This window comes from Ruditapes philippinarum, unplaced genomic scaffold (genome assembly GCF_026571515.1).
Source record: "Ruditapes philippinarum isolate M1 unplaced genomic scaffold, ASM2657151v2 ctg15_1_1_1_1, whole genome shotgun sequence".
Lineage (NCBI taxonomy): Eukaryota > Metazoa > Mollusca > Bivalvia > Venerida > Veneridae > Ruditapes > Ruditapes philippinarum.
The window spans coordinates 114,319-128,639 of record NW_026864228.1 but is presented as its reverse complement, the minus strand read 5'-3'; the positions used below and the strand labels follow the sequence as shown (position 1 = coordinate 128,639).

Below are 14,321 nucleotides of genomic sequence, written 5' to 3'. Positions count from 1 at the left end.
ACCCAAGGATCAATCCTGCCAAGTTTGGTTTAAATTGGACTAGTGGTTTTTCACAAGAAGATTTTTTAAGTTCACTATATAATCTATATAACACACACACACACACACACACACACACACACACAAACAAACACACAGATGAATCGCTATATGCCACCTCATCGCAGATGCTGCGGTGGCATAAAAATCTAAAAAATATAAACAAAGGGCAAGGAAGTGTTATGGTTCTTATGCACTGCACTGCTCATTTAGATGTATCTACCTACTTAGTTTCAAGTTGATACCCTTTATAGTTCTCATGTTTTGTCCAGGACAAAGTTCAATGTGAAAACTAGAAATGTGTCATCATGCCACGGATGCCCCCGCATGCAGCCAAAATTTCAAATTTTATAATATTTAGTTCCAAATTTGTTTGCACAAATTATTTTTTTCATTCTAAGTTCAAAGCCCTTAAAACTTTTCAATATTAACACAAACCATTTTTATACAATGTTCAAGGCACTGAAATTATTCAGTCTTAACCTTTTGAAAATAGCATATTGCATATTTGTAGCCAAAATAATGGCTATATACATTTCCACAAAAGAATGAGTGCTGAAACTGAAAGTTCAAAATTTTTCCAACATTCAGGATAGATAAGTTTGTCCAAAATCATTGAACCACGACCAAATTCAAACTTAAACTGCTTATTCCTAAGATGTATCTATATTATTCTCAAAATGAAAGGGACATAACTCTGCCAAAAATAATCGAACCATGACCAAATTCCAACTTGACCTGCGCATTCCTTTGACATATCCATATGTCAATTTTGAGTTGAATATGTAACACTGTTGGGTTTATAATGAACAGAAACTGTAAATTTCATATCATTTTCAAAGTGAAAGGGGCATTACTCTGCCAAAAATGAACCATGACCAAATTCGAACTTGGCCTGCGCATTCCAAAAACATATCCATATGTCAAATTTGAGTTCAATGTGTAATACTGTTGGGGAGATAATAAAGGGAAACAGAAAATTTCATATTATTTTTAAAGTGAAAGGGGCATAACTCTGCCAAAAATCATCGAACCATGACCAAATTTGAACTTGACCTATGCATTCCTTTGACGTATCCATATGTCAAATTTGAGTTGAATGTGTAATACTGTTGGGGAGATAATAAACGGAAACTGAAAATTTCATATTACTTTCAAAGTAAAAGGGGCATAACTCTGCCAAAAATCATCAAACCATGACCAAATTTGATCTTGACTTGTATAATCTCATGACATATCCATATGTCAAGTTTGAGTTGAATGTGTTGTACCATTGGGGAGATAATGAACGGAAACTGAAAATTTCATCTTATTTTCAAAGTGAAAGGGGCATAACTCTGCCAAAAATCATCGAACCATGACCAAATTTGAACTTGACCTGCACATTCCTTTGACGTATCCATATGTCAGGTTTGAGTTGAATATGTTGTACCATTGGGGAGTTAATGATCGGAAACTGAAAATTTCATATTATTTTCAAAGTAAAAGGGGCATAACTCTGCCAAAAATCATCTAACCATGACCAAATTTGAACTTGACCTGTATTTTCTCATGACATATCCATATGTCAAGTTTGAGTTGAATGTGTTGTACTGTTGGGGAGATAATGAGCGGAAACTGAAAATTTCATATTATTTTCAAAGTAAAAGGGGCATAACTCTGCCAAAAATCATCGAACCATGACCAATTTTGAACTTGACCTGTATTTTCTCATGACATATCTATATGTCAAATTTGAGTTCAATATGTGCAACTGTTATCAAGATAATGAACGGAAACTGATGATGACAGAAGGACGGAATGACGGAACAGGGTAACACTATATGCCCTTGCCATTATATGGCGGGGGCATAAAAATGAACTAAGGGCAATAACTTCAAATTTAGGGAAGGGAGGGTTACAGCTTTAAGCACTGAATTTCTGCTCAGTGAGGTCTATCTATCTACAAAGCTTTAAATTGATACCTTTTATAGTTCTCAAGTTATGTCCCGTACAAAGTTCAAAGTGTAACAAGGGGGCCATTGGCACCAAAGCATTTACCTGAGGACTGACTGTTATTTGAGTGAAAGCAGTGAAAGTTGGTGTTTATTACAATGTTGGTCACTAGACTATATTTCATGCAAATGTATGTTTTTAATTATACTATATACATGGTCTGTACATGAAAAACAAGAAAGTAGGTCAATATTAAGGTCATTTGATATAAAATTTCAGTTCTACACCTGAAATTATGCACATGGTCAAAATGTGATAGCTGTAAATAAACAAGGAGGCCATTGGCCCCAAAGCTCTCACCTGAAGACATACTGTTATTTGTGTAAGGGCCAATTTTTTCAAAAAGGGCAAACGTTGAACAACAGTTGGTAGAGGACCTATAGATGACATTATATACCAATTATCTAAGCTCTAAGCCTTGAACCTTCAGACAACAAGTTCTTAATGTATACATAAAAGTTTTTACTTTATACATATAAGGAAAAGCTATGACTTCAGGGTGGGGCCAATTTTGACCCCAAGGCTATAATTTGAACAACCTTGATAGAGTTCCACTACACAATGCTCCATGCCAAATATCTAACCTCTAGCCTTTGTCAATCCAGAGGAGAAGATTTTTAAATGTTTACTATATATGTACATATGAGGAAAACCTATGACCGTGGGGTGGGGTCTATTTTGACACTAGGGGCAAAATTTGAACAAATTTCATTGAGGACCTATAAATGATATGATATATTATACCAAATATGTAAGCCTTGTCACCTAAGACGAGAATATTTTTTAAGTTTTTACTATACACATGCATATAAGGAAAAGCTATGACCCCAGGTGGGGGTCAACTTTGACCCCAGGGCTATAATTTGAATAAATTTGGTAGAGTTTTACTACACATTGCTTCATGCCAAATATCTAACCTCTAGCCTCTGTCAATTCGAAGGAGAAGACTCTATACATGTATATACATTTTAAGAAAACCTATGACCCCTGGTTGGGGCTTATTTTGACACTTGTGGCAAAATTTCAACAACTTTCGTAGGGGACCTATAGATGATATTCTAAGCTGTAAGCCTTGTACCTTCAGAGAAGATTTTTTATGTTTTAACTCTATACATATAAGAAAAACAATTAGACTGGGCCAATTTTGACCCAAGGGCTTTTATTTGAACAAACTTGAAAGACACCCATTAAAAGATATTTCTCGCTTAATATCTTAGCTCTAGCTCTGTGAGTTTTTAAAGAGAAGATATTTTGAAGTTTCACTATACATATAAGGAAAATCAATGATGCCCGGGGCGGGGCCAATTTTGACTCCAGGGCTTTTATTTGAACAAACTTGAAAGACACCCTGATTAGAAAATGTGTCATGCTAATATCTAAGCTCTAGCTCTTTGACTTTCTTTAAAAGAAGATTTTTTTTTGTTCTCAATAGATACATTAAAATCAATGTCCCCCAGGGCGGGGCCAATTGTGACCCCAGGGATTAATTTTCAACAAATTGGTACACCCTGATTAGAAAATGTTTCATGCTAAATAACTAAGCTCTAGCTCTTTGACTTTTTTTAAAAGAAGATTCTTTTTGTTCTCACTAGATACATTAAAATCAATGACCCCCAAGGCGGGGCCAATTGTGACCCCAGGGCTTTATTTCAACAAATTGGTAGACCCCGATTAGAAAATGTTTCATGCTAATATCTAAGCTCTAGCTCTTTGACTTTTTTTTAAAAGAAGATTTTTTTGTTCTCACAAGATACATTAAAATCAATGTCCCCCAGGGCGGGGCCAATTGTGACCCCAGGGCTTTATTTTAAACAAATTGGTAGACCCTGATTAGAAAATGTTTCATGCTAAATATCTAAGCTCTAGCTCTTTGACTTTTTTAAAAGAAGATTTTTTTTGTTCTCACTAGATACATTAAAATCAATGACCCCCAGGGCGGGGCCAATTGTGACCCCAGGGCTTTATTTCAACAAATTGGTAGACCCTGATTAGAAAATGTTTCATGCTAATATCTAAGCTCTAGCTCTTTGACTTTTTTTAAAAGAAGATTTTTTTGTTCTCACTAGATACATTAAAATCAACGATGCCCGGAGTGAGGCCAATTGTGACCCCAGGACTTTATTAATTTTCAACAAATTGGTAGACCCTGCTTAGAAAATGTTACATGCTAAATATCTAAGCTCTAGCTCTTTGACTTTTTTTAAAAGAAGATTTTTTTTGTTCTCACTAGATACATTAAAATCAATGACCCCCAGGGCGGGGCCAATTGTGACCCCAGGGCTTTATTTCAAAAAACTTGGTAGACACCCACTAGAAGATGTTCCATGCTAAATATCTAAGCTCTAGCTTTTTGGTTTTTTAAAAAGAAGATTTGTTTTTGTTTTTACTATATACATATAAGGGAAATCAATAATCCCTTGGGGCGGGGCCAATTTTGACCCCAGGGCTTTTATTTGAACAAACTTGATAGACACTCATTAGAAGATGTTTCGTGCCAAATATCTGCTAGCTCTTTAGGTTTTTTAAAAGAAGATTTTTAAAGATTTTTCTTTCGGTTCCATGGCAAACAGAGTTCTGCGTGGAATTAAATTCTTTGAACTGATGTATTCTTTAAGGTGACCACCAAAGGAACATTCCTGTGAAGTTTGAATGACATTGACTTAGCTGTTTATAAGAAGATGTTGCTTAAAGTAAAAGTTTACGGACGACGTCGGACGAATTGTGATCACAAAATGAACAAAAGGCAATAACTCCAAAATTAGGGAAGAGAGGGTTACAGTTCTTATGCACTGCATTTCTTCTCTATATCTACAAAATTTGAAGTTGATATCTCTTGTACATTCTGAGTAAATTATATCCCGGACAAGAAACCTGCATTTGAGTGACTGACCAATCAACCGACCCTTCCACGACCCACCCACCCACTGACTTCAGTATACCCCCCTAAAACTTTATGGTTGGGGGTATAATTACATATTTATTTTTTAAATTCAGTATAAGTGATACATTTGCCAAACTTCCTTTGTCATATAACACTGGAATTAGCAGGTAAAATGTGAGTGAGAGAATTTTTACAAAGTCCTGATTTCGTAAATGATGCAGTGAAGCAGTGAAGTGATCATAATTAATTTGCTTCCTTTTATTATCACAAATGTTAAGGTATATCGAATATCGAAACAATAAGATGTTAAATATGTTATTGTATTTCATCAAAACACAAAAATGCCTTCAAACGATAGTTTCATAAATTATCTGAAAGTGAACTGCAACATATTCCTTGAAATATTTCTAATGCTGGTAAAAGTAAGTCAAAGCAGCCAAATGCCTGTATTTGTTTCTTTTGCACAATTCCTACATTACTGGATATACAGATTGAGTACTGAGTAGCTAGAAGCATACAGTAGAGTCTACTCAGACATTAAAGTGCGTGTTGGTCTGGCTCTATTCTGGTGGATTGTCATATTATTATCACTGCAAACGATGAAACTGTTCAAAAAGACATAATTACCATTTGTATCAAGGGATCCAGTTGTGTCATCTAAAGTGTCGTCTGTAACTATATCGTTCATGTATTCTGGAATATCCTCTGGTTCATTTCCCTTGGAAAGGTCGATCACTCTCACTGGCTTATTACGATGAGTGTCTCGTACATGCCTGACTACATACGACCTACAATTAAAAAATTTCCAAACCTTCAGAAACATTTCAGTATCATTTACAGAGTTATAAACATTTGAAACAATTGATTTACATAAACTCAACATAAACAGGCTAAAACTGAATAGAAATTCTGAATGGTTTCGACTTTCAAAAATGTTAAAACTTGAAGGATAGTAAAGTACCCATATTTCGACACCTTAATATAAATTTTCATTACAATTTAACATTTATATGTATTTCCTAATTTAAACACCGCAATTTACAGTATCCAACATTTTTGCACGCTTTTCAAACACTACTTCTAAGGTAGCATCTAAGGTTTTCCATGTAATAATAGTATAAGCTTTGTCCGTAGAGAGTCCGGTATTTCGACATGGTGATCCTAAATTCGACACCCTAATTAAGGTTTAAGAAATACATTAAAAGTTCAAATAATATAAAAGTAAAATGAATTCCAATACTATTAATAACACTTTAATACCCAACCATAATTATGAAAGAATATTGCATTAAAAAGCACGATCAGTTCATCTAATCAGTAAAAATGTGCATGTGTAGATATATTTTTTGTATGTCTTACACACATAATTTAATTATAGAAAAAAAATGTTAATTATTAATCTTTGAAGCGGGGATTTCAAATTAAATTGCACCAGCAGTGCACATTATGTACCACGGACAGGCTGTATAGCGGAAACATTTCTTTTTTAGATTAGTTTTTGCTAGTTTAAATCATAGGCCTACTCTAAATATTTAATTGGTGGAGTTCATACTTGTCATTGATTATAATTAATTATGTATCTCTAATGGCCCAAAGTCAAAGCAAGTCTGCCACTTAACTAAGGGAGCCGGTGTAGCGTGTAGCTAGGGCTGGGGCGAGTATCCGAGTACTCGGATAATCATGATTCAAAAAGAAAAATCGAGTACGAATATTCTTCAGTCCAGAGATCGCGGATTGCGATCTTATTTGTTTATATACATTCACTGTTTCTCACACTCTAAAAGTCAAAAAAAAAAAATTTGATTATGAATTATGCGACGTTTACCTACATACATTTGCCGATGGTGGTACAACAAACTTGTTGTAAGATACTCATGCAAGGAATAAAAACATAAACCTAGTTCATATTTACATATCTGTTTAATGTTATGTATTGTTTAAAGAAAGAAAATATGTTTTCAAAACTTATGTTTATAATTTTATGGGTGTCTTGATAACAAAAGATTCCTGGTTTAATTTGTGAATCCTAAGTGCTGAATCGTGGATCAAATCGGATCGTCACTTATCCAACAATCCACACCCCTACGTGTAGCCTACCGGTATTAACAATTAACCTCATATATACGCGAAACAACGCACTTTTGAACCCCCCCCCTTTTAAGGCCTGAAATAGTGAAAAAATGTCCTTTTTGGGCCCCAAACACACGTTTGAGAAGTGTTGCTTAAAAAAGTGAGCACTTTTTCGGTGCCGCCCCCCCCCCCCCCATCCAAAAGATACATCAGGGGGTTGCCAGAAGGGGCATGTGCCCTCTTCTGTTTGGGGGGTTTGAAGGAGTCCCCCTCATCGCCAAGAAAATTTTGGACTTGTGAGAGGCTTAAAATGACCCCAGGTCAAACATACGGTAAAGTGTAACCAACACTGAAAAGCCTTTGACTCTATCTCAATCCCTTGAGAAGTTGCAGCACTTTGAAATAAATTTTGAGGGAAAAAATCGAGGCAAAATAGTGATTTTTGGCAATTTTGAGATGTCCCCTTGTTGCCATGGTAACAGGAAATTTAAGACTGAGCATGTCGTTACGAAGGCAATGGTCCAGTCAACATTTGTGCCAAGTTTAACTAGAACTATCACTAAATGTGATTAATACCCCCACAAGTCTGCTTCGGAAATGAGGATGTAACAGAATACCTTGTAATAGAATTGAAACATAGAGTTATGGTTGTGGGCAATTAAAGATAATTGTGGTTCATGTATGTTGCATTTCCTTTCAATGTGGTTGGCCATTGATGAAGTTTAATTGAATTACTCCGTAAAAAGTCCAGAAAGACAAAGAAAAAGAACAAAGGGCAATAACTCTATAAATACTGAAGATAGAGTTATAGTTCTTGTGCACTGCACTTCCTCTTATTGTGCTTGACCACTGTATGAAGTTGTTTTGAATTCCAACCAGTACGTTTTAAGTTATGCTCCGGACAAGGAAAAGTATCAAAGGGCAGTAACTCTGTATTTTGTCAAAATGGAGTTATGGCTCTTGTGCACTGCACTTCCTTTTAATGTCCTTGACAACTGTATGAAGTTGTACTGAATTCCAAACAGTAGTTTTCAAGTTATGCTCTGGTCAAGGAAAAGTAACAAAGGGCAATAACTCTGTAATTAGTCAAGATGGAGTTATGGTTCTGCACTGCACTTCCCCTTATTGTGCTTGGCCATTGTATGAAGTTGTTTTGAATTCCAACCAGTAGTTTTAAAGTCATGCTCTGGACAAGGAAAAGAAACAAAAGGACAGTAACTCTGTAATAAGTCAAAATGGAGTTATGGTTCTTGTGCACTGCACTTCCTCTCAATGTGCTGGACCATTGTATGGAGTTATAATGAATTGCAACAATTAGTCTTCAAGTTATGGTCCGGACAAAAGAAAGCAATGGAAAAGTAATAAAGGGCAATAACTCTGTAATAACTTTAGATAGAGTTATGGTTCTTATGCACTGCACTTCCTCTCAATGTGCTTGACCATTGCATGTAGTTATATTGAATTCCAACCATTAGTCTTCAAGTTATGGTCCGGACAAAAAAAAGAAGGCAATGGAAAAGCAACAAAGGGCAATAACTCTGTAATTACTTTAGATAGAGTTATGGTTCTTGTGCACTGCACTTCCCCTTATTGTGTTTGACAATTGTATGAAGTTGTTTCGAATTCCAACCAGTAGTTTTCAAGTTATGCCACGGACAAGGAAAAGTAACAAAGGGCAATAACTCTGTAATTAGTCAAGATAGAGTTATGTTTTTTACGCACTGCACTTCCTCTCAATGTGCTTGACCATTGTATGTAGTTATATTGAATTCCAACCATTAGTCTTCAAGTTATGCTCCGGACAAGGAAAATGCAACGGACAAAAAAAAAAGCAATGGAAAAGCAACAAAGGGCAATAACTCTGTAATTACTTTAGATAGAGTTATGGTTCTTGTGCACTGCACTTCCCCTAATTGTGTTTGACAATTGTATGAAGTTGTTTTGAATTCCAACCAGTAGTTTTCAAGTTATGCCCCGGACAAGGAAAAGTAACAAAGGGCAATAACTCTGTAATTAGTCAAGAGAGTTATGGTTCTTGTGCACTGCACTTCCTCTCAATGTGCTTGACCATTGTATGTAGTTATATTGAATTCCAACCATTAGTTTTCAAGTTATGCTCCGGACAAGGAAAATGCAACGGACGTCTGGACCGACCGACCGACCGACCGACCGACCGCCCGACCGACCAACCGACCGACCGACCGACCACCGGGTGACTCCTATATACCCCCCCAAACTTCGTTTTTGGGGGTATAATTAGTATCGAATCATTTTGCAGTTTGAACTTGTAACAGGAGGCTTTTCAGTGAAAACGGCCATTTTTCACAATATGCTCATGAGGGAAAGGGTTAAAATAACTGATAGCGGCAAATGTTTTTTTCAGATAAATTGTCTTCTAAAAGTGTTTTTCTTCCATACATAATGATCTAAGACTTGTTAATTTTTACTTCATAACAGATAAGCAGGTAACATGTAGTGTTGCAGTCAGCATGCACTGTTTTGGACTGTTTGTGCATTTCCATTAAGCTTATCAGTCAGGGCTCCCCTTGCCGTCGGTATGCCAAATAACATTGCCGTTTTTATCTTCTTCGATATTACACCACTTTGAACATAGAAATAGCATTGATCAACTTGGATGGCTTACATCATTCTGCAATATTTCTTTTCATTAGCTTCACTTGACAATGTTGACATGTATACACAATTTAACACTGATATACCTATTGCTGAAGTTCATTTTAATCAAATACATTGTATACCTGCTTTTCAAAATAAACAACATCACGAAACATTACCATTGCATGTTATTAATGAATTTTTTTTTTTTCAAATGAGAATTTATTAGCAACATCTGATATCTCAATAACGAACATCGTTAACAGAGTAACATTTATAAACTCTAATTAATACTTATTTGTCCGCTGCCAAATACATGGAATGTCATATTTGGTCAGTTTGACTTAAGTTACATGTAGTTCTAAATTGGTTTGATTCTATCACATTTGTCGAAATAACGAACCTCCTTTTAAATTTGGTTCCTAAGTTCGACACTCATGCCTTGGCGGGAAATTTAACTCTAGACAAGCTGTTGAAGGTCCAGTTTGAAGAACAACTTCAATAAGTGTGTTTAAAAAGTTAACAATAGCATAACTTGACAAAAATTAAGTAGTATTTTTACTGTTACAGAGGTCAACCTCTTACACATTTCCCTAAGAAGCGACTTTTTTATGTTCAAATTTTCGAGCCACTTTTTCGTACTGACCAATGTCAGCGAAATCTATGTGGTCTGAATTTTTTTCATGACATCATCAAATGAATGATGGACATAAATATTGATCAAAATATCAGTTAAAATGCTTAATTTTGAGATTTTATGATGTTTGTAAAACAAGATGGCCATGATGGCCCTGAAATCGCTCACCTGTATATAGGCCCTTGGGACGGGGCTAATTTTAACCCAGGGGCTTTTTTTAACCAACTTGGTAGACACCCATTAGAAGATGTTTCATGATAAATATCTAAGCTCTAGCTCTTTGGGGTGTTTAAAAGAATATTTTTTAAGTCTTTACTATGGATATATAAGGAAAATCAGAACCCCTGGGCGGGGCCAATTTAAGCCTCGGGCATTTATCTGAACAAATTTGGTAGACACTCACTAGAATATGTTTCATGCTAAATATCTAAGCTCTAACTCAATATGTTATTTAAAAGAAGATTTTTAGTTTTTACTATAGACATATAAGGAAAATCAGTACCCCCTGGGCAGGGTCAATTTTGATCCCAGGGCTAAACAAACTAAGTAGACACTCACCAGAAGATGTTTCATGCTTTATATCTAAGCTTTAACTCTTTGGGTTTTTTAAAAGAGGATTTTTTAAGTTTTTACTATATACATATAAGGAAAATTAATGACCCCGGGGCGTGGCCAATTTTGACCCCAGGGCTTTTATTTGAACAAACTTGATAGACACTCATCAGACAATGTTTCATGCCAAATATTTAAGCTCTAGTTCTTTTGGTTTTTTAAAAGAAGATTTTTTAAGTTTTTACTATATACATATAAGGAAAATCAATGACCCCTGGGGTGGGGCTTATTTTGACCCCAGGGCTTTTATTTGAACAAACTTGATAGTCACTCACTAGAAGATGTTTCATGCCAAATATTTTACCTCTAGCTCTTTCGGTTTTTTAAAAGAATATTTTTTTAAGTTTTTACTATATACATTTTAGGAAAATCAATGACCCCCAGGGGCGGGCCAATTTTGACCCCAGGGCTCTTATTTGAACAAACTTCGTAGACACTCATCAGACAATGTTTCATGCCAAATATTTAAGCTCTAGCTCTTTCGGTTTTTTAAAAGAAGATTTTTTAAGTTTTTACTATATACATATAAGGAAAAGCAATGACCCCCTGGGGCGGGGCCAATTTTGACCCCAGGGCTTTTATTTGAACAAACTTGATAGACACTCACTAGAAGATGTTTCATGCCAAATATCTAAGCTCTACCTCTTTGGGTTTTTTAAAAGAAGATATTTTAAGTTTTTTCTTTCGGTTGCCATGGCAACCAGAGTTCTGCATGGAATTAAATTCTTTGAACAATTTTTAAAGGTGACCACCAAAGGACCATTCCTGTGAAGTTTGGATGAAATTGGCTCAGTGGTTTATGAGGAGATGTTGTTTAAAGTAAAAGTTTACGGACGACGGACGAAAAGTGATCACAAAGGCTCACCATGTCACTTTGTGACAGGTGAGCTAAATAGGTGTCAAATTAATGGGAATGTCGAATTAAGGTGCTACTGTTCTACACTATTGTTGTTTTCACTGGCATCTGTTGAAATAATACATCAATTTAAAGTTATGTTTCATTTCACTTTCAACAATTTATAGTTTATTTCATAATGAATAATTATACCATGGTCAGCGGGCCACACAGTGAGCCTGTGTCATTTTATCACATATCTTTACTCAAGCCTGAAGCATCAACCCTAAAATGTGTAACCAAAACTCACTTTAGGTAACAAGTACCAGTAGTTTAGTGTTTGAAGAAATATTAAGTTTAACAAGGCAGTCTGAGGGACAGCAGCGGACATGTATCTTTAACAAACCATGACCTTGATAGTAATTATTTGTGCCAAGTTATTTAAAATCTTCCATAAAGTCAAAAAGTTATGGAAAACCTTTAATCTTGACCTTGTGGGTAGCAACCTGGATGTTGGGTTCTGCACATCATGTCATAAATGTGATGATTTCTGCCAATTCATCTTAAAAACATTGCAGCGTTTCAAATGTTTTAGAGCGGACACAAAATGTAGACTTTTAAGCACTTGACCTTGGAGGTAGCAACCCAATTATTAGGCTCTGCACATCGTCTTATAATGGTGATCATTTGTGCCAAGTTATTTTTTTAAACATTCAACGGTTAAAAGTTATGGAGTGGACATGAAATGTAGACTTCTTAACACGTGAACTTAAAGTGAGACCTTGACCTTGGGGTAGAAACCCAATTATTGGGCTCTGCACATCGTCTTATAATGGTGATCATTAATTTTGTGCAAAGTTATTTTAAAAAATTTCTGCGGTTTAAAAGTCATGGAGCGGACATGAAATGTACACTTTTAACACTTGACCTTCAAGTGTGACCTTCACCCTAGGGGTAGAAACACGATTATTGCGCTTTGCACATCATCTCATAATGGTGATCACTTGTGCCAAGTTATTTCAAAAACATTCAGCGGTTTAAAATTTATGGAGCAGACACGAAATGTAGACTTTTTAACCCGTGATGTTGACATTAAAGGTAGCAACCCAATTATTGCGCTCTGCACATATTCTCATAATGGTGATAATTTGTGCCAAGTTATTTCAAATAAATTTCAGCAGCTTAAAAGTTATGGAGCAGACACAAAATGTTCACTTTAACACTTGATCTTTAAGTATGACCTTGACCTTTGGGGTAGCAACCCAATTATTGCGTTCTGCACATCGTCTCATAATGGTGATAATTTGTGCCAAGTTATTTCAAATAATTTTCAGCGGTTTAAAAGTTATGGAGCGGACACAAAAGTGTTACAAATGACGGACGTCCATATGAAATGAAATAAGGGGCCATTTCTTTTGTTATTTTCTTTTGTTTAATAGTGTGCGAATGGCCCCTTTCTCTATTGTTAAGGAATGAACTCTATTGTTCTCTTTTGTTCTGTTTACAGTTAGATGGCCCCTTATCCCTATTTGGTCATGAGAACTGACAGACAAAAAGAGGGGCGAACGGAATGACAGACGGAGGCCATTCCTATAATCCTCTTCCCGCTATGCTGAAGGGGATTAAGCAAATATAATATAAATACCTGGGGTATTTCCTGTGGTCACAATATGGACATTTGTATTTCTGTGGCCGATGTCTGTACAGATGATGCTTCATTTTAGGATGAGTGTCACATGCATACGAACACATTGCACACATAAATTTAGGAGAACCAGTCGGGTTTACTCGGTACAACTTGTTCAATGAAAGTTTGTACTCTTCTGCTTGTATGGTTTCAGCCTCCAGTTTTGGACGCTTAATTTCGGCTGAGCTTCGACTTGAGTCATAAGAAACGGAAGTGATAGACCTCTTGTATTGTGGGACCTTGATTATCATCTGATGATGATTAGTTGATATTTCATTTGAAACTTTTGATGCCATATTAATGTTGTCTAGTTCTTGGTAATTGTCCAGATCTAGGTTATCGTCTGTTGGTTCTGATTTAACTACAATATTTGCACTAGGTTGACCTGAATTAATAACAAAAGAATACTAATCAAGTGTCATAAAATATACAAGTGAGCTAAATTCAAACAAGAGCTAGTCACAGACAGTTTTATATTGTCTGATTCCCTACATGGACACATTATTGAGTAGGAATCATGCTGGACCTTTAAACTGACATATTTGAAACAAAGGAAGCATCTCAGTAATTTTTGCTATTTCCACAACCATGCACACTAAATCTTTTCCTCTGATGAAAAATTAAAATGAGCTACATAATCACTATTTGCTCCTCTATCAACTAATCATGAACCATCAACCTTAAGCTACAGTCTCACTTACATCCCCTTAGCTCTGCTGGGAACGACCAGGGTTACACCGGAGAAGCACCGTAGCTCTGCAGGCACAAACCCGGGATGATCCGGGGTATGATATAGCCGGTAGAGCTACAGAAGAGCCCCAGTGAATGCCAGCAGAGCCCCAAAGAATGATGGCAGAGCCCTGGAGGATGACGATGGAGCTATGGTTGATCCCGGTAGAGCCCTGGCAAAGCCCGGTTCATTTCAAAAGAATCACGATTATTTGCGATG

At 36.0% G+C, this 14,321-nt stretch overlaps 1 protein-coding gene across 3 annotated transcripts in view; it reads right to left on the bottom strand.

The window, feature by feature from the left end:
* Window positions 1–14,321, bottom strand: part of LOC132724912 (uncharacterized) — a 99,532-nt gene that overhangs the window by 41,401 nt on the left and 43,810 nt on the right. For all 3 annotated transcript variants that reach the window (XR_009624978.1, XM_060709898.1, XM_060709897.1), the window contains exons 4-5: window positions 13,331–13,757; window positions 5,543–5,703 (exon numbers count right to left, since the gene is read on the bottom strand). Coding sequence is in view for 2 of the 3 variants with exons in the window: in XM_060709898.1 (XP_060565881.1) it covers window positions 5,543–5,703; window positions 13,331–13,757 (588 nt within the window). In the remaining variant the exon portion in view is untranslated. The remainder of the gene's footprint in view (window positions 1–5,542; window positions 5,704–13,330; window positions 13,758–14,321) is intronic.